The sequence below is a fragment of the Myotis nattereri genome (assembly GCF_964212035.1).
Source record: "Myotis nattereri genome assembly, chromosome: 4".
NCBI classification, from domain to species: domain Eukaryota; kingdom Metazoa; phylum Chordata; class Mammalia; order Chiroptera; family Vespertilionidae; genus Myotis; species Myotis nattereri.
In genome coordinates this window covers 28931177-28951450 of record NC_138079.1, presented here as the reverse complement: position 1 = coordinate 28951450, position 20274 = coordinate 28931177, and the positions used below count along the sequence as shown (strand labels likewise).

At 52.1% G+C, this 20274-nt stretch overlaps 1 protein-coding gene across 2 annotated transcripts; it reads right to left on the bottom strand.

Moving 5' to 3' along the window:
* Positions 1-1322: 1322 nt before the first annotated feature.
* Positions 1323-19790, bottom strand: CLPTM1L (CLPTM1 like). Of its 2 annotated transcripts, none has more exons than XM_081089817.1 (17): positions 19407-19790; positions 18822-18922; positions 17810-17999; positions 14302-14447; positions 12356-12434; positions 10884-11001; positions 10473-10567; positions 9690-9774; positions 8100-8203; positions 7035-7100; positions 5980-6030; positions 5078-5160; positions 4346-4380; positions 3679-3734; positions 3552-3596; positions 2779-2894; positions 1323-1953 (listed from the first exon to the last, which is right to left on the bottom strand). In XM_081089817.1, exons 1-17 carry the CDS (start codon positions 19566-19568, stop codon positions 1869-1871), a joined length of 1617 nt encoding a protein of 538 aa, XP_080945943.1. In that variant the 5' UTR covers positions 19569-19790; the 3' UTR covers positions 1323-1868. The 2 variants fall into 2 exon arrangements, with proteins under 2 accessions (XP_080945943.1, XP_080945942.1); XM_081089816.1 differs by having other exon boundaries at positions 14302-14450; positions 19407-19785.
* Between the last annotated feature and the right edge of the window lie 484 nt (positions 19791-20274).

The window sequence follows — 20274 nt, the reverse complement described above, 5'->3', positions numbered from 1 at the left end:
CTTTTTTAGTTTCTCAAGGTGGATGTTGAAGACACTGAAACCTTTTTTCTAGCCTAGGTTTTCAGTGCAGTGAATTTCCACCTTCTGCTTTAGATGTACGTTCATCTATACAAATCACACAAAAAAATTAAATTTTTTTATTGATTTCAGAGAGGAAGGGAGGAGGGAGAGACAGAAACATCAATGATGAGAGAGAATCATTGATTGGCTGCCACCTGCCTGCCCCACACCGGGGATGTTCCCTGATCGGGAATCGAACTATTACCTCCTGGTTCATAGGTCCATACTCAACCACTGAGCCACATCAGTGGGGCCAAATATCACAAACTTTGATAATTTTTGTTTTAATTTTCATTTAGTTCAAAGTACTTTCTAATTTCCCTTTTTATTCTTCTTTGATCTAGGAGTTATTTCAGAATGTGATATTTAATTTCAAAATATTTAGAGGTTTCCCCCCCCGAGAGATCTTGTGCGTTTAATTCCATTGTGGCTAGAGAACATAGTAGTTTTAAATTTATTTAGGCTTGTTTTATGGTCCAGAATATTGTCTTTCTTGGGTAAATGTTCTATAAGCTCTGGAAAAGAATGTGTCCTTCTGTGGGACCCTGGATCCACCTAAGCGTTCTGATGGTAAAACTAAAAAGGGGTAACTTGAAACCAGTGTTCTTCCAAGTCATTGAGGGAGGCTCACACGCCTTCACTAAAACCTGCTAATTCCTGACAAGCTTGACAGAGAGTGGAACGTGTGGGAAGAACACAGGCTTCCCTTCAAGCTGGGCCCTCGCTCCGCTCCACCTTCTCCCCAGAAGGGGCCGTCATGGGCCTGTCTGCAGAGGCCAGAGCATCCAGAGGACCCTTAGTGGCAAGAAGACTGAAGTCCAAGCTTGACCTAAGTGCCATTGGGGCTGAGATATTGATGTCCTTGCTGCAAACATGGACAGCTATCTGCTGTGCTCACACACCTGGACACATACACTTTGAAAACAGATCCTCAATAATGCAATTTCACTGAACACAAAAATAACCACATTACCCCCAAATCTGTGGCTGCTCTCTGCCTCACCTGTGCTATTTCTCTCATTAACCTAGGGCATTTCTCTAACAAAAACACCATCAGTCTGACCAGTCATGACCATATAATAGTAATTTAGTCATTTAGTCTTCAATACCAAATATAAACATAAATATAAATATTTAAGAACATTCACGACTCTAAGGTTAGGTAGGTCTTTACATTTGTCCTTTCAGCAAACACAAATGAACCCACATCATACATTCATCTTTCGGAATGGGGTAAACAAAAGTATCTGAAAGTATCTGTAGCAGGTCAAGAAACTGTTACAGCCAGAGAAATTTATTTTAATATAGAAACATACATACATTAAGCTTTAAAATAGTCAAGTTTTAAACAAAAAGGAAAAAAGCCATTTGATCCCAGAGTCTGTACAGCATGGATTTAGAGGCATTTGAATTTCACGTAAGGAGCACTTACAGACAACTGGAGGTGGAAACCTGCACCTCCCTGTCTCCGGAGTCCGCCAGGTCGGGGGACACCGGTGATGGTGATGGCATAGCCACTGCCAACACTGGACGCTCCTCTGCTGAGAGCTACCAACAGCCAAGGATGACCACGAGCGCCCAATATATCAGTGACTGAGACAGATGTCTTCATGCTGGGGACACTGTAAGTGAAGCCAGCTCCTCTCAAACACCTCGTGACGGGACTCAGGAGACGTATGAGAAATGCTCAGAGGTTTTGGCAATGTAGAAGGTGTAACGTCCAGGAATTCACCAGAAGCTTCCAAAAATACTCAGCTGACCATCCAAGATGTGCTGCATAGTGGCTCGAGGGCGGCCCAGGCCAGGGCTCACTGTGTGTGGGGTTTCTGCTGGGGCCTCTCCTCGTAGGATTCCCCAAATTCGTTCACTCTGCTCCTATCTACAGGGTAGAGCCTGCAACGATACGATGGATGCGCTACTGCTTCTGAAGGGAGGAAGTGCATGTCCTTAAGCCCAATAATAAAAAATCAAATGTCTTACAAATGACAAAAAAAAATAAAAATAAAATCGTCAGGAGTTTACTGCATTTGAGGAATTTGGGGGTTCACCTTGTGCCCTCCTATTGATTTTTTTTATTTAATTTCTTTTTTTTCTTTTAAATATATTTTTATTGATTTCAGAGAGGAAGGAAAAGGTGAGAGATAGAAACATCAATGATGAGAATCATTGATCGGCTGCCTCCTGCACGCCCCCCACTGGGGATCGAGTCTGCAACCAGGGCATGTGCCCTTGACCGGAATCAAACCCGAGACCCTTCAGTCCGCAGGCCGACGCTCTATCCACTGAGCCAAACCAGCTGGGGCCTATTGATATTTTTAAATGGTCAGACTAGAGCTCTGTGCTCCAGGCTGACAGAGGAGAAGGACAGCTATGCCCAAGTGGGAGCTGGGGCTGGAACACCGTGTCCAGCAAAGGCCTGCCCCCAGGGTCTGGTCCCAGCTCCTAGAGGCTGGGGCAGCGACCTCCTTTATGTCACACCAAATTCAACTATGGAGATACGAGCCCACAGTGGCCGATCCCATCAGACAGAACAAGCACTTCTATACCAAGAGACAGAATAATTTTTTCCACCGCCTACCACTGGCAACCAGAATGCAAGCTTGGGCAACACACAAAGACCATTGCAAACTGTATCTTTCCCCACAGGATGGTCAGGTGCACATCAGCAGGAATGGTGAGAGTCCACCTGGCAGCGCGCCTCAGAGACACTGCACTCACCATCGCTGGTACAGGTAGATGAGGAACACCACGTCGTCCCTGAAACAGGCCAGGCGATGGGAGGTGGGCATGGTGATGATGAAGGCGAAGACATCATCAATGAAGGTGTTGAAGGCCTGTGCCGGGCGGGAGAGGGGAGAGGGTGAGGAATGGGCTGTGGGGGCTCGCCTGGAGATGCCCAACTACCTGAACCCTGCTCATACTCAACACGAGTCAGCAAATCATAGCAGACATACCATGGGCAACAGAGACCCTTATAGTGACAATAAAAACAAAATGAGCAGGTGGAGGCTCTGGATTAGCCACAACATACCCAGACAGCATTCAGGGCAGCCCGACCTATGGGATGATGGGCTACCCTTTGGACAGTAGCCACTGGGTCAGGGGTGTCCAATATTTTTTTTAATGAAAATTTTAATTTATTTATTGATTTTGTGAGGGGGGGGGGAAGGGAGACATTGATTCTATTTTATGCATTCATTAGTTGATTCATGTATGTGCTCTGAATAGGGATCAAATCCGCAACCCTGGAATACTGGGATGATGCTCTAACCAACCGAGCTACCCAGCCAGGGCCTGGGTGCTCATTTTGATCCATGTTGTCAAGTAACATGGCACTTAATTTAAGCAAATGTCTTCTATTGCTATGAGAGTCAGAGCTGCTGTCTTCTTTTAAAGTCATTGCTGTGGTTCTCATGTTTAAAGAAGATGCCCCAACTGTGCCAGGAATGTGGCCCATTACATACAGCGCCTCCTTCAGGCAGAGCACTGACCTTGTATGTGAAGGCCTTCCAGGGCAGGTGTGCCACCGACTTCATCTGGGGACAAGGAGACACGTGCAGGTCAGGGACAGGGTGCACAGAGTACGTGGGCGACCGTCCAGCTGGGGCTGTGTCTTACCTTGTAGTTCACAAAGAGCTGGGGCAGCATGAAGAGGAAGCCAAAGGCGTATACCCCTGGGGAGATAAGACATGGCTGAGAGCATGCATGGACTATGCCATCCTGACAGCCCCAGAGCTTTATATCCACAGCTTTCTGGCTGGCAGAGTGACTTCAGAGAGCAACATCCTTTTCTTCAATCACCGTAAGTCTCCCCCACAGGGGCCAAGTAGTGTGGGGGCTGTGAGGCCAGGGTGCCCACCCCACATGGTCCCCTCCGGGGGCTATGGCCAGGTTTGAGATCCACACCCAGTAAACATGGCATACCGGGAGCCCACCCCATCTGCTCTGTGCCCTTAACTGCCTGCGGAGACCAGTGCTGTGGTCAGGGCCAGCCCTGGGCTGGCAGGCCCCACACAGAGCTCCATGCTATAGGGTTACGGCTGTAGTTGCCCTAAGGAATCGGATGTAAGAACAGCGTGTTTACTCTTTAGGTTTTCATGCAGAGGAAAAGAGACCTCTAAGGGCTCTAGTCCCAGGAAGCCTGCATGGGCATCTCGTAGGCAAATGGGCATCCTGAGGCCCAGTCGAGTGCACAGGGCCTGACAGGGTAACCTCATGTTACAGGAGCAATGAAAAGGTACCTGCTCATCATGCCGTTACCAGAACAGAAAACCACATGACTCACCATTGACGAAGCTGTTGATTAACCAGGAGTACCAACTGAAAAGGAAGAGAGCTGTCACTGTGAAAGGCTCGACTTCCCTCTCATCAGTGTCTGTTTAAACTGACAACCAATTCTTTTGTGGGAACTCTCTGTAAACACCAAGCTTTCCCAGGAACCCGTGCCAAGGTGTGGTTATAGTTCCTGGAGATACTCTGCACATTGGAGGCTCTGGACCCTGGTCAGATCCCTGATGCTGCAGGGGTGGGAGACTCTACACCGAGCATGTCAAACTCATGGCTGGTGGGCTGCAAGTTTGACATGCTTGCTCTATACTGACATTGTCCTTCAGAACTGCCAGGCAGATGGAAAAACCCCAGGCCTCTCCCAAGCCCCTGCCACCCCGAACACAGCAGCCACACACTGCTACCAGGTTTTCCCTTATCAAACGCATCCAACTTCACCTAGACACCAGTGCTGTGGGTACTGGCCTATGTGCCTGATGATCTGAAAAAAGGGGAATGGGGACACCCCCATTTCAGCTGTGTCTCCAAGTCCGAGGCTACTCCCATGAGCGTTCCCAAGCCCCGACCTCCTGCTTTCCACAATGCAGATGAGATAGAGCCATAGAACTGGCTAGTCCGTAGTCCCCACAATGGCAGGCAGACACGGATAGAGGCTGAGGGGCATGGTCTGCATGGCTGCCAGAATAAACTGGTGATAGTGTGGCAGGGGAAGTCCTAGTGGTGCCTGTACCTCTTATACTTTATGTTCAGCAGTGAGTAGACGGCGCCCCCGATGCACAGAGGGTAGAGCAGATAGGACAGGTACTTCATGGCCTGCAGGGAGCAGAGTACTTCCCGTTAGAGCCCAATCCTCAAACCTCTGTTAACGTGCACTTCATGCAACTAACTCACAAGGATGGAAAATAAACAAACAGGACAAGAAACGGACACATGTGGGCAGCTGTCTGACCTGTGTGATGTTGTAATGGAGGACATATCAGTGTGCGTTTATCAAACCTACAGAACTCAGCACCCACAGCTTACTGATGTAGGCGGTGATGTCCATAACATTGGCACGCTCAAAACAAACTAGCTTATGACAAATGTGAATGGATAAAAATGTGGTGGATAAAAATCTGAAGAAACTTTCCTAGGATTGTGTCAAGACTGCTATCTAAGTCAACGCGGCTGTGTCCTTGAGTTTATTCTGATTGGGATTTTATCATAACCTCAATAAAAGTTGGAATGCAGGCTGATGCTTATTAGCCAATAAATATACCCATTCCTGTATAGGACCCGCTGTATGGTCATACTGCAAACTGCGGCTCCCTCACAGTAGCTCAGCACACGGGCCTCCCTGTGGGGTCGCCCAGGTCTAAGTGACAGAGCGAGCTCACAGCAATCCCAGCAACCCCCAGGGGACAAATCTGCTTATGAAAAATGTCCTGGGAGACAGGCATGAGGGCACCTGCAGGGACCAGAAACAGGGAGAAGACACCTGCTGGCCCCTTTTCCAAACCAGAAAACCACTTGGGACCGTGACCACCCTCCAAGGAGATGGTCTTCCTGTGCTGGACGTCAGTCAGGTGCTCAGTGACTTGTCTGCTGGAAATGCACGCCCCTCCCCCATCCCCCAGCCCACCAGCTGCTCACCTGAGTGTCATACTCCTCGGTTTTCCTCTCAGACTCACTGTAGGCACCAAACTGTTGTAAAATCCAATACAATCGTGTTAACTAAGTGACTGAAGGCAGGTGTCTGAGCATGACTTTGCTGGGACTGAAGGGGTGATAGGGCTGTGTGCTGATCGACAGAGATGCCTGGCCTGGCCACACTGTGTGAGGTATGACCCCTCCATCAAGGCCAAGGTTGGCATGACCACACACCTCCCTCCACCGGGAGGATGAGCGGGCAGCACTTCTGCTCCACTCTGGCCTGGACCCTGCACCACACCGTGTGTCCATGTGGCGAGCAGCCTTGTCCACATGTGTCCCACCCACCAGGCTGCTCCATTCTTCCCCTGGCGGTGTTTTCAGTGAAAACACTTGCTCTGCGCAGATACACTGACAGTGCGCTTAGATCAGTCAGGAGACCAGGAAAGGAGGGTTTACTGGTCTAACTTAGAAAACAGTAAACTGCACTATCTGCTGAGTTTCCTGTCCTTGGTCTGTTTGGACCTGGACATGGGAGGGTCAAAAATCCCTCAACTGAAGTGAGCCAGAGGGCACAGTGAGCTTCATGCCTGTAAACCTCAAACGCTGCTCAACTCCCAGCCCTGATCTGGGAGGGAAGCTCTCGCCGCCCGTAGCTGGGACAAGTCCTGGGCTGTGGCTGGCTATTTGGGGAGCTGGCCTGAACTGCCCACAGGACCACGGGAGCTGTCAGACCAGCGTCCCGTCTGGTGTAGAGGAAGCTTGCCTCTAGTGCAGGCACTGCTCAGTCTGTGATTGGGGCGTCCCATGGGAATTAGCTGTGATCAAAGAGCCAATGATGGCTCTGCCGAGAGAGGTGCTCCATGTGCCGGGAGGGCAGTCCCGTCAATGCAGGACAGTCGCATGCTCACAGGGTCCTGCACCTCACTGGGTGCAGCTATGAAATGCACCAGCAGACAAGCTGGTGCACATGCAGAATGGGAGGTCTAGAGGGAAGCAGATGCGTCGACAAGAGGGAGGAAGACAAAACCCCTAGAGAACACAGCAAAAACACTCACCTGAAACTTGGGCCTGAGGCCTCTCCAAACAACAGTCATTTTCAGAGCCTTTTTCACTTTCCACAGCTGAGGAAAAACAAGAAGCCAACATTTATGATTCTAAGAGCAAGGAGATGCCAGAACTCGCCACTCGAACCCTCGTGGACCAGGCACCTGCCTGCTCAAGCCCAACTGGGTTAGCTCACAGGCACAGGCCCTGGGTCCTCACCCCAAGCCCACATGCCACCCAGCAGCTTGTCCCCATGTGGATGCCATCACCACCTATCAGCACTAGCAAACCAGCCCTCAGCCTGCTGCCCTCCTCTGGGCTGCCTCCTTCCCAGCTGTGTGCACTTGGTTGGCTCACCACACCCTGCCTGCGTCTTTAAATTCACCCTGGCACCCTCTTCTGGCACTGGAAGGCCCCAGCCTCCGCTCAAGCCTTGTGTTTTTGGTCTCTCTGGAACCCACGCCCCACTTGCTGCCTCGCTGATAGGAGAGGCGTCATGGCCTTAGAGAGCAGTTTCTATATTGCAGCTGTGGCTCCGGGAGGGTCCCTGGCTGGCGGCCTTCTTCCACAGGCACGGAGAACACAGTTCTTGACTTGACACCATGTGCGAGGAGGGCTGCAACTCGCAGAGCAGGATGTGCAGGCTGCCACCTCCCTCCATTATTCCTGTGTCCCAACTCCACCTTCATCCTTGAGGACTGGTCCCAAGCCTGCCTGCCCCACAGGGCTCCCTTTCCTGAGCCCCACACAGCAGGGCCGCCACAGGGCATTAAGCTTTTGGAGCCCACACCGCATACTTCTGCGTTCAGTGGCATCCAGCACAGCACGAACCACATGGAACTTTAAACATGCCAGAATACATTCTGCAATAGATGTGATGAGCTGGGGCCTTTTAATAATAAAAACTGCAGGGCCACCTAAAGAATCTTCTGAATTCTCACTTTGGTAAACACTCGCAGCAGTTGCGTCCCGGCCTGCCCATGGAGGTGGCCCCATGTCACTCGGGCAATTACGCAGGTTCTGACTGCACTGAGCACCTGTGCCCAAGGACCATGGCAACTCAGATGACAGCTCACCTCGATGGCGGCTCCGACACCCGCGGGGACCAGGACCAACAGGCTTGTCTGCTCATCCAGCAGGAACAGGAAGATGACCACAGTGCTGAAGCAGCGCCAGAGCACTGGGGACAGAGGGTGGGGGGGTTGCTGAGGGGGGCCACCACCCCATTCACACACACACCTACACACGTACAGACCACAAGCACCCAACCCCCCCACCCGGCTCACACACACCAGCACATGCACAGCCCTGCTCCCACATACCCATCCCACTAACATATACCTGTATTAATACAGCCCCACATACACCTGTACATAGATACACCTGTATATATAGAACCCACACGCACACCTCCACTGGACTAAAAAACACACTTGTACGTGTACAGCTCACACATGCACATCCCTGCCCCGGCTCCGAACACACACATATGTGCACACACGTGTGGACCTACAATATTTCTCCCCCGTTGTCCATTAACAGTGAACAATAGGCCACACGCACGAAGGAAAATGAATAGAAAAGGCTCCAGAACCCAGCAGAAGGCAACCTCAACTACATAAACATGATTAAGTTACACTTGCAAACACATAAACACACAGCAAATACACTGAGAATAATGGATTCTTGACTGGAATCATGACAATTTGCTTTCCTGTAATCAAATTACACTTTCTTGTTTTTACACCAATTCTGTGATAAAGACACCTGTCTTTTAAAGCTGTGTGTACCCTTTTTCTTTTAAAGTCACGCTCTAGCCCAGACCGGTGTGGCTCAGTTGGTTGAGTGTCATTCCCTGCACTGAGAGGTCACTAGTCTGATGCCCAGTAGGGCCCATAACTGGGCTGTGGGCTCAGTCCCCAGTAAGGGGCATGCAGGAGGCAAATCGATGTTTCTCTCTCTCCCTCTCCCTTCCACTCTCTCTAAACTCAATAAATAAAATAAGTTGTACTTTAGAAAACACTGTAGCTGACTGAAAGTGTCTGACTGCCTTAAATACTTCTCTTGGCAGCAGTGGCAGAGCCAGCTCTGCAGGGCGTTCACCAGGAGCACTGGCAGGGGGGTGGGGGGTAAGATGCCCGCTGCCTTCCATGGGCGCAGACTCAGGGACCCTCCCTCTCCTCTCACCTGAAAAAGTTGGGAGCAGGCAGGAGGACTCAGCAGGGGAGGGGCATCCTCTCTGAGGATACCGAGGACAGGAAAGAAGAATCTGAGACACGGATGACAGGGGCAGGGGAGCACCCCAGCATCATAGACCAGCCACTGGGGAGTGTCATTCCCATGGGAGACACTCGCCTGGCTGACACAGACGGCACTAGGAACGTCACCAAGATGGACCCTGGCTGTGTGGCCTCCATGGTCCTCTGTGCTCTGTGGACACAGGCTTGCACGACACTCACCAAGATCGTGGAGACAGCTCCCCCCCACACCATTTATTACCATATATGATCTAAGAGGACCCTCTGAACAGGAGCAGGGGATGGGGCCTGCAACCAGCATGCATCATAGACAATTATAACTTTAGGTTCCAAAACGAACATTTTAACCCATTTTTATAACAGCACAATACACTTTCGGAATGGGTCAAAAGTCCCGAGGGCATCTACCTGCTTTGGTGGACATCCCAATCATGCTCTTCTTTTTCTTCCAGAAACTAATGTCATTTTTAAATGCCAGGAAATCAAACAGAAGCTGAAAAGGAGAGAGGACAGCAGTGTGCATCTGTCTCCCGTGGGTTGGCAGGTAGGCACTGGACGCAGGTGAACCCCATGTCTCATGTACCGCGCTATGATATATGGGGTCACCACAACCAGCATCTCCGCCTGCACTGGCAGGGAGACCACAGGCGCCCAGATGTTCTCCTCCCCTCTCATGGCAACAGCACACAGTGTGTCCGCCTCAGAAGCACACAGGCTCATTCTGAGACATGACCTTTTGATAAAAATTGCTATTTTTCAGCAGTTTTGGAAAGTTTTAGCTGGACTGGCAGCTGAGTCCCAGGAACTCAGAACCAGCTATGGCTCAGCTCCCCGGACCTGTGCTGCCTCACCTTCCCACCTGAACCTGAGTCCAGCATCCAGTGATGGCTTTCCTCCATGAGCCTGGAGACCCCATGCTAAAACAGGGATTCCACAGAGGACTGGTGTTTAATGTTGTGATCGCCACAGTAAGGTTCATATAGTCATTAATTCATTTCCGCGGTAAAGGCCTAGCACTCTGGCCTGTGGAGTCTCAGGTCCGTTGGGAACCAAGGGGCTGCCAGGTGAGACACCGCCGCCCGTCCCCCGCACCCCCGCCCCCTCCCACCCCGCAGCTGAGGATGGCTGGCACCCTTGGAGCCGCCACGCCCACCACGGTCATCACCAACAAGGACTCAGTGACCCACTCACATGAAATGCTGCGACAAAGAAGGTCAAAGCTAAGAAATACAAGTTGGTATCAACAAAAATTCCTTTCACTTCATCAGCATCTTTCTCTGAAAACCCTGAAAAAAGAAAACATAATGCAAAATGGGCAATGTCAGCCTTACTTAATGTTACAAAGGTTTTTAACTGTTGTTGGTAGTAAGAGTTCACCTGAGCAAAACTATAGCACTTCAAATACTATGTTCTGAATAAAGCAAACTTTCAGGTAATCAGCAAGAATTTTTCAAAGACAGGACACTAGTGACCCTCTGATTAAAATTACATGAAAGAACCTGCACCACAAGGTGCGAAGGCTACCGAGTTTGTGTACACTATCTGGACTTGCAACTACAGGATACTGCCGCCCAGGGTCTGGGCTGGCCCCCACGGCCTCACCAAACTGCTGCAGGGAGTACACGGCATCCTGCATGTGGATCCAGAAGCGGAGCCTCCCCAGTGAGATCTTGTCGTACGACACGGTGAGGGGCAGCTCGGTGGTGGAGCGGTTGATGACCTAAGGGGGTGACGACACAGTCGGAACCTGCCCACCAGGGCGCTCCCAGCTGCCAGACCCCACCCTTCTGCCTTGGTCGGACCACAGCGCACCCTGGGCTGCACCCTGCGCACGGACACTGCACCTGGTCCCCAAATTCTGCACCCACCAGTCCGGGCACAGTGGAGGCTGAGGCTTCAGACCCAGGCCATGTGGCTGGTGGGCTTTAGACACTCCTACATCCTGGGCATGTTGGTCACATTGAGGCTGACCTTCCCTTTTCTTCCCTCCCCACCTCCCTCCTGTGGGGCTCCAGCACCCACGTGCTCTCCTCTCAGAACTGGGCGGGACTCCTCCTCCACACACTGCTCTGAGCTCTTCCTGAGGAAACTGCACCGCTCTCTGGACCTCATCCCTCTGCTCTTCCTTCCCGGCATGAGCGGCACCACCACATGCCAGGGACTAAGGACACGTGCCACTGAACCCCACACAGGCTCCTCCCCTGGAAGGGCTGGGGACACAACTGCTCTGCCCATACCCACAGGCCGAGTGCCCGGCACAGGCAGTCACTCCATCTGGGCTGGCAGAAAGCTCCAGGAAGAGGCAGCATTCAGGCTGGGCTCATGAGGAGGCACAGAACTGAGGGTGGAGGCTGCCATAGGAAGGAAAGCCCAGTCCCACTGTCTAGCAGCATACGTGGTCACAGCGGTCAGATCCCAGGAGGGTCCTGAGCATACACATCAGTGTCACAGTCCATGCTTACCGTGACCCTTCACAGTGAGCCAGGCAACCAGACCAGGTCCAGCACCAGACCACCCCATGCAGTGACCAGCCTCAGGCCAGGTGGGCAGCAGGCCAGGCCTGTCCCATGGGGGCACCACTGTAAAGGCCCATAGCAGGCAGCACCCCACACACCAGTGGCCTTGATTGTTCTCCAAATATGGTATTCCTTCAGAGAAGCGGCTCCAAGTGAGACAAAGCATTAGAGGCAGAAGGCAGCCTGGGAAAAAGCTAGCTGCCTATACACAGTCCGTTTCTGTGAACAACAGCCCTTTGAACAGCAGGCCTTTTACCAAACCATGCAGTGACCAAGATAACGCAGGTGATCTGTGGATGCTGCCCAGATCCTTCAGTGGCCCAGCCACAGACTTGTCTCTCCTCACTGCTTCCCAAGTGCTCCCTGCCGTCCTTTGGAAGCCCTACACTAGCGAGGGCACAGGGGCTTGAGGAGAGGATGGCTCGGAAGGACGCTGCCGCTGGCCAGGAGCAAACACAGAGCACACCCATGCCAAGCGAAAGCACACACGAGCCACAGGGCAGCACTGAGGAGGCAGCCACACTTCAGTCCACGAAGTGCAGAGGGGAGCGTGCTCACCATGAGGTCCTTCACCCGATTGCTGAGCTGGTCGATAAACAGGATGGGGAGGTAGTGCACGGTCTTCCCAAGCTGGATCCTGGGGGAAACAGTTTTCAGTCACTGTGAAGTTTTCTGTCACCTTAGATGACCTGAATGCAGCCCCAGACGCTGCATTTACCTGAGAAATCCCTCCCAGCACCTTCAGTTGCTTCTGGTTACAAGAGTCCCACGCACACCTTCCCAACGGAAGCAGGGGTCTCACAAGCTACGCTCACTGCTGACACACTGGGCACCAAGAAGACCAGTATGACCAGTTTATTTATGGGTAAATAAACAGGGACCCGACCACACTGTGGAACATCATCCAGGGCATGAAAACGTGCAAGAGGCCCCTCTGTGCACTGACATGAATGGTCCAGGGAGGCAGTAAGAACAAAAATAAAAATCTATCTGATTTTCATGCCTGGGAGGGGTGGGGGGCCAGAGGATAGGAGTGGGGGGGCTTTTTAATAAATACCTTCCACACCTTTCACATTTTGAACTGTGACTGTATCATGTATTCAAAAATAAGGTTTAAATTTACAAAAGGAAAACCCCTCATGACAATACCCCAGGAACTACTGGCAAATGAATAAGAACACTTATCACAGTAGCCACTCATTGATGCTACAAGATGACTTGATAATAGGTCTTAACCTAACAGCAGGCTCCCCAGAGCCTGGAGACCCACACTAGTCTAAACGGTCAATCAATGCTAATAGTTATGCTTAACTGATAATGGCAAATGACAGTGACAAGATCTAAAGGTTTATTTTATTTTATTATTATTTTTTAAAAATTTATTGATTTTTTTTAGAGAAAAAGGGAGAGGAAGGGAAGAGAAGAGGGGGGAAGAGAGAGGGGGAGAGAGGGAGAGAAAGAAACACTGATTTGTTGTTCTACTTATTTATGCACTCATTGGTTGATTCTTCTATGTGCCCTGACCAGGGATCGAACCAGCAACCTTGGCATATCTAGATGATGCTCTAACCAACTGAGCTACCCACCAGGGCCAAAAGTTAATTTTAAATAGATGTAAATGAGTCACATTAACCTGACCATGGCGTCCCTAACAAAGGTAGTCAGAATGCAGACAGGACAAAACTCACATGACATGGTCTCATCAGTGCTCCCATTTTCTCTCCAAGGGAGGCCTTTGCCAAGAACAAAGTGCAGGCTCTGGTCAGTTTTCTCAGTGGTTAGAGCATCTCAGCCCTAGGACTGAAGGGTTTCAAACCTGATGCCAGTCAAGGGCACATACCTTGGTTGCAGATTTGAACCCTGGCCCCGGTGGGGTATGTGCTGGAGGCAACCAGTTGATGTGTGTCTCTCACATTGGTGTTTCCCTCTCTCTGTTCCTCTCCCCCACACCACCTCCCTTCCACTCTCTTTCTATAGATCAACAGAAAAAATATCCTCGGGTGAGGATTAAAAAAACAAAAACAAAGGGCAGGATGACTCCCAGTTTCATTCATTCCAACGTTCTGATGGCAATCTCGGTCAGCAAGACTGCCCAGAGAAAAGGGACAAAGTTTGAGGGTGCCCAGGCAGCACCTTAGGCCCTTCTGGGCCTCCCATCCCAGGGACAACTCAAAGATGCAGGTGTGTCCAGCCGGTGTGGGTTAGTGGTTCGATTCCCAGTCAGGTCACATGCCCAAGTTGGGGGCTTGATCCCCAGTGGGGGGCATGCAGGAGGCAGCCGATCAATAATTCTATCATTGATGTTTCTATCCCTCTCCTTTCCTCTCTCATTAAAAAATGCAGGTATGACCAATCCATTTTTGGATTTTGGTGGGCCACCATCCTGAGGGGCTTCCTCCAGCCCTACACCATTGCGGTCGCTTCCTCTGCTGTCAACTCAGGGCAAACTGATGCTCAAAGCCAGTCAAGTAAGCCTCAGTCACCGGTTAGACTAGTGCACTTACATCTTCATGTATCGATGCACATCGGCCGGCAGGGAGGACCCGTCAAAGACAAAGTCATCCACCATCACATTCAGTGTCAATCTTGGTCTCCAGTGAGAAACAGGCTCATCCAGGGCACTCATCGGCTTCTTCTCAGCTTCGATATTCTGCTAAATGAAAAGGAGCAACTCAGCATGAAAAGAGGCCAATGCTGGCTGGGAAACCGGGCCTGAAACAGGCTGAGGTAACAGGGTGGTCAGCACCTTCACCTGGGAATAGCCCACATGCCAAGACCACACAACTGGGAAGCAGAGCCTGGCAGAGTGTGGGGCGCCACAAATGCCAGTTGCCCAAGTTCTTACATCCCTCACTTCCTTCTCTGCACAGAAGCCCCATGTGGCCCTGCATCTCACTGACGCCTGCCCTGGGTCCTCCACCTAAGCAAGGCCCACTTCTTAGGGATACTGGGGAGGGCGAGTCCCCGAGACAATGACAGGAGGTGCAGGCAAGCTAGAGTTAACTGTCCCGCATGTGCAATGAGACAGACTGAAAAGGAGACTGCTGCTCAATCAGGGACGTCAGGTTGTCGGGAAGGAGCTTTGTCAATGTCTAGGCATCCACCAAGAAACTGATTGGCAGGAAAATCTTTATTTGAGATCTAACTGACATATTCTAGGAAACAGTGTCATTTATCTCCTGCTTAAAAGATATATTTTTGCCCTAGCTGGTTTGGCTCAGTGGATAGAGCATCGGCCTGCGGACTGAAAGATCCTTGGTTCGATTCCAGTCAAGGGCACATGCCCAGGTTGTGGGCTCAATCACCAGTGGAGGGCGTGCAGGAGGCAGCGATGAATGATTCTCTCTCATCATTGATGTTTCTCTCCCTCTCTCCCTCTCCCTTCCTCTCTGAAATCAATCTACACTAATAAAAGAGAAAAATGGTAATTGGCGTACGGCGATACCATTTTCATTGGCTAATCAGGGCTATATGCAAATTAACTGCCAACTAAGATTGGCAGTCAACTGCCAACTAAGATTGGCAGTTAACTGCCAACAAGATGGCGGCTAATTTGCATATGTAGGCACAATGCAGGGAGGCGAAAGGGAAAGCAGGAAGAAGCCCCCTGCCACTGACAGTGATGTGAAACCCAGGGGGGAGCTAAGAGCTGGGGGGCAGGGCAAAGGCGGCCCTGGGGCCACCTTTGCCCTGCCCCCCAGCCATGATCAGAGAATCAGGCGCCTTTGCCGCCCTGGCCAGTGATAGCAGGAAGTAGGGGTGGAGCCAGCGATGGGAGCTGGGCACGGTCGAAGCTGGCAGTCCCAGGTAGGGGTCGCTTGCCTGGGCCTAAAGCAAAGCCCACGATCGCGGCGCCCCCCACTGCCACTGCAGGTCCCCGCTGCCCGGGCCGGACGCCTAGGCCAGAGGCGTTAGGCCTGGGCAGGGGCGGAGCCTGCAACCGCGGGGAGCTGGGGGTCCCCTGCCCAGGCCTGACACCTCTGCCGGAGGCCTCAGGCCTGGTCAAGGGGCTGATCCAGTGATTGGTGATCGGAGGGTGATGAGGGTCAACTCCTCTGGCTGAGGCATCAGACCTGGGTGGGGGGCGGAGCCGGGGATTGGGGGGATATGATGGTCCCCTTGCCCAGGCCTGAAGCCTGGGTCAGAGGCATCAGGCTTGGGCGGGGGGTGGAGCAAGCGATCAGAGGGAGATGGGGGTCCCCTGCCCAGGCATGATTCCTGGGCCAGAGGCCTCAGGCCTGGGCGGGGGCCAGAGCCAGTGATCAGGGGGAGATGGGGGTCCCCTGTCCAAGCCTGACACCTCTGGCGGAGGCGTCAGGCCTGGGCAAGGGGCCGATCAGGCGATCGGAGGGTGATGGGGGTCAACCCCTGAGGGCTCCCAGTATGTGAGAGGGGGCAGGCTGGGCTGAGGGACACTCTCCCCCCCCCCCTCCACACACACCCAGTGCACGAATTTCGTGCACCGGGCCCCTAGTCTATAATAATAAAAGCTTAACATGCAAATTGACAGAATGACCAAACAGCAGAACAACGGTCTAGACGACCTTCCGGACGATCACGCTATGACATGCACTGGCGCAAGGCCAGCCAAGGCGGATGCAATGCGATTGGTAAAGGGTAGCTGCCATTGCCCCATGACTGCCCTGCAGAGGGAGGCTCAGGCCACCAGTTGGCAGGGCTATTGATGGTGGGGGGGGGGTGGGGGGACTCCATGATTGCCCCAAAGAGGGAGGCCCAGGCCACCCTCTGCACAGTGATCGATCGTGGAGCCCTGGCCAAGTGGGCGGGGCCTCACTCTGTGGGGGCATCGATCAGGGGGCCCCGTGATTGAATGTCCCATAGAGGGAGGCCCAGGCCACTGGCCAGCGACGCTGTGGCGGGTGTGCAGGGCCGTCCAGTGATCGTACCGCAGAGGGAGGCCCATGCCTGTCACCCGCAGAGGGAGGCGACTTGTGGGGGGACGGGTGCAGGGGAGGAGGCAGTGCCACACAGATGGCAAGCAGTGGCAGTGGTGGGGGCAGGGCCAGCTGCCAGCAGGGCGGGAGGGGGGGTGGGAGGAAAGCCACGATAGGCCCTGATTGCCGGCCAGGCTAGGGACCCTACCTGAGGGTTCCTGGATTACGAGAGGACACAGGCTGGGCTGAGGGACACCCCACCCTCCACCCCATGCACAAATTTCGTGCACTGGGCCTCTAGTAAAAATATCTTTTTTTTAAAAAGATATATTTTTGATGTAATAATTTACCTCCCAAATAATAGTAATAGCTAACATTTGGCATTTATACGTTCCAAAGACCTCTCCATTCCCTTTACACCTACTGCCTCGATTTCCCAGGAAGGCCCCATGAGGCAGGGCCATACTTTTTCTGTGGAAAAGAAAGCGAGGGGTCTTCTCAAGGACACACAGCAGGAGTGCAAACTGGGAGAGGCCAGAGCAGGCTGTCAGGTTTTTCAAAACCTACCTGAACCATTGACAGCCTGTCCTTGTGCAGGGAGCAGCATCACAGAAACTTCCTGAAAAGCTGCCATCTTTCTTGTTTGTAAATGATCTGACCTTCCATTTAACACAGACCCAAACACCAGAATTCCTAGGCTTTGTCAATGGTCACTTACGTAACTCCCAGTGTTTCTTGGTACATATAGTTTTCTACGGGTGTATAAAATATAATTTGTACACCTGCCTTTTGAATAACTTTAAATTATATTCTTAGAATAAATATATTAAGTGCGGTAAGTTTCCCAACTCTTAAGTAATGACTACAGCTGAGCTCCATAGAAGGGGCTCCCTGTGAAAAAATATACATAAAAAATGTCAGCTGATTACTTAAGAGCACATCACTAATTTGACAAAAAATTTATCTGTAAATGTGGGAAATTATTCTGCTGAAGCACAGACATGTTCGCCAATAACCCAGCCCTAGATCGAAACTGCATGTACAGGGACATGCAGGTGTGAATTCTAAGAGGCAGATTGCAGGCTCCTTTGGCTGATAATCTGACGAAGATGCCCACCTGTGCAGCAGATTCTCCAGTGAGCAGATTGACCTCTTCTGGTTTGGGGACCATGTAGGTGGTCAGAGGACTAACCAGGTGCACCTGCTTCCCATCGTGCCAAGGCAGAATGCCAGCATGATGGAGGAAGATATAGGCGTACAGCGTCCCGTTATTCCTTGTTTTCTTTGGTACAGAAACATTAACTGTCCTAAAACAAGACAAATTACAATTTCAAACGTGTACATTTACACTCTGTATATACACACACAGCAAAGATTACTCAAATATCTTTATAACAGCTAATTTTAGTTTAGAGTACTAAAAATGAAACCCACCTGCCTATGACTGAGAGTCCTAGGTACGGAAGTTAATGGAACGTTTTCTAAAAGCTTAAGCAGCTATACCTGAGAGCAGGAAAGCCTGTGTTTCCTGCCTCCATTTCCTGGCACTCAAGACAAGTCAGTCACAGGCAGTGGCCAATCTCCAAGTGTGCAAGGCCACTGCCCGCGGCACTGCCTCTGCAGCTCTATGAGGGGGCTGGCTGGCTAGAGGACGTTCATTCCAGCACACGTTTCCATCACTCTATCTGATACCTCCCCGACGATGTAGAGGGAAAAGGTAGACTCTTGACAAACACATCATTGTTTAAAGTTATGCCTGTTGAAATCTTAAGACCCCAGAGCCACAGTTATATAAGAAACGCCTTTGGTTACAAAGAGACAAGTGGTTTGCTGTGGGAAACCGCATGTCATTCCCAGTGCAACATCCACTCCATCCAAAACTCCCCCTAGCTGCTGCATGTCCCACAGCCATGTGATGCTGGTGTCAGCTGCTTCCTAAATGACAAGTAAAACAAAAGTTTGGCTGTCTACCCATCACACATAGGTCTTCCATTAAAACGTTCTCACAAGACGGTAGGTAATACGGCTTTTCTGGGGTAACCTTGTTACATACAGAACGCTAACTTTTAAACAATCTAAACATTTTATTATGTTAGCCTTATCGCTGGCACTTTGTCATATAACCACACCTTTCAAACTTGGACTCCACATCAAAGTCTTCCACGTTCAAGACAAGATCCACGTTGTTCTCAGCACCAAGGTTGGACCGTGTGGTGGTGTACACACTCAGCTGGAAACGATGTCAAGAAAATTAGCTTGGCACGGCCCTGGCCACAAAAAACACACATCAAAGAGCTACGCAAAGAAGAGCAATCTGAAAGGTGAGAGAAAAGTTTCATTTTTAACTCCCAAAGGGACAAAACTCTGACCTGTGACCGAATGGTTGTATCTGATGTGTCTGCTGCAAAAGAACAACTTGCTAAAGTGTGTAGCTGACTGGATCAGCAGAGCAGGGGTACACTGACTCTGGGTACCTTGTGATGGGGTGACAAGGGCAGCGTCCGGGGCCCGCCTGCGGCCACTATGCAGGCAGAGTCTCGGGGCTACTAGGGGAGGGAGGTCAGGGATCAGGTCAGGAGAGCCCTCAGCCCAGCTCCGGCCTGGCTCCGATGAGAAGCGCCCCCCACCCCACCGGACTCTGCCCAGCTCAGGTGAGACTAGCTCTCGGCCCCCCGTTCGTCGCGGAGACCCCTCGCCCCAACCCGGGAACTCACCTGAAGCTTGGGCCTCTGAGCCAGGTAGGGCTGAATGCAGTTACCGTTGCCGGAGCACGGGCGGGTGTAGACGATGCCGTACATAACCCAGCAGGTGTGCACCACGTACACCACAAACACGCCCACCACCAGGCTGGTGAAGGAGCTGCGGCCGCTCCACATGGTGCCGCCGCCTCCGGGCGGAGCGCGGCGCCCACCCGCCCCGGTCCGTCTCGCTGCCGCGGGCCCCGCGAACCTCCCTCCCGGCGCCCGCTGGATGCTCTGGCCGTCGCCGCTCACTCGAGAGCCGCCGCGCGCCGCCGCCGCCGTCGGGGAACTAACGCGCCGGGCGCCGCGGACCACCGGCCACCCTGCATACTCTTGCCGCCGCCGTCTACCTGTCACCGCGGGATTCGCCGGCGCGCCGGAAGCTTCCGGGTCCTCTGCCACCGGACGGAAGTGGGCCCGCCGCAGGGCCACCTGGGAAGCGTAGTCTAGTTCCCCTCGCGCGGGCGCGCACGCGCGTACATACGCACTAGCTTGCGTCCGAAGCGAGGCGGCGACGTCATTTACCCGCGCCGTCCTTCCTAGGCTCTCCGGGGTTCGGGGCTCTCAGGCTTTCTTCGGTCGGGCGCGGGTCCGGGACCCAGAGCCGGCGGACCCGGGGCGCCCACAGGTGGGAGGGCGCATCTCAGAGCCTACCACCCCCCGAGATCGCCAGCGGACCCTCGCCCTGGAACCACGCCACCCCCAGGCTTGGCCAGATCCACAAATGGGTGAAATGTTAACTTTTGAGGAAGCTGGGTGGAGGCGATACAGTGATTCTGTATTGTTTCAGACCTAAATCTGGAAACGTGAAAATAAAAGTTAAAGAGAAAGAAATAGTAAA

Bases quoted from the DNA above. Each gene is read 5' to 3' on its own strand.
- CLPTM1L (XM_081089816.1), bottom strand. From the start codon at position 19,568: ATGTGGAGCGGCCGCAGCTCCTTCACCAGCCTGGTGGTGGGCGTGTTT. The intron at 18,923-19,406 runs GTGAGTTCCCGG...CATCGTTTCCAG, and splicing joins CTCAGAGGCCCAAGCTTCAG to CTGAGTGTGTACACCACCAC. The intron at 3,735-4,345 runs GTGAGTCATGTG...TTATCTCCCCAG, and splicing joins AATCAACAGCTTCGTCAATG to GGGTATACGCCTTTGGCTTC.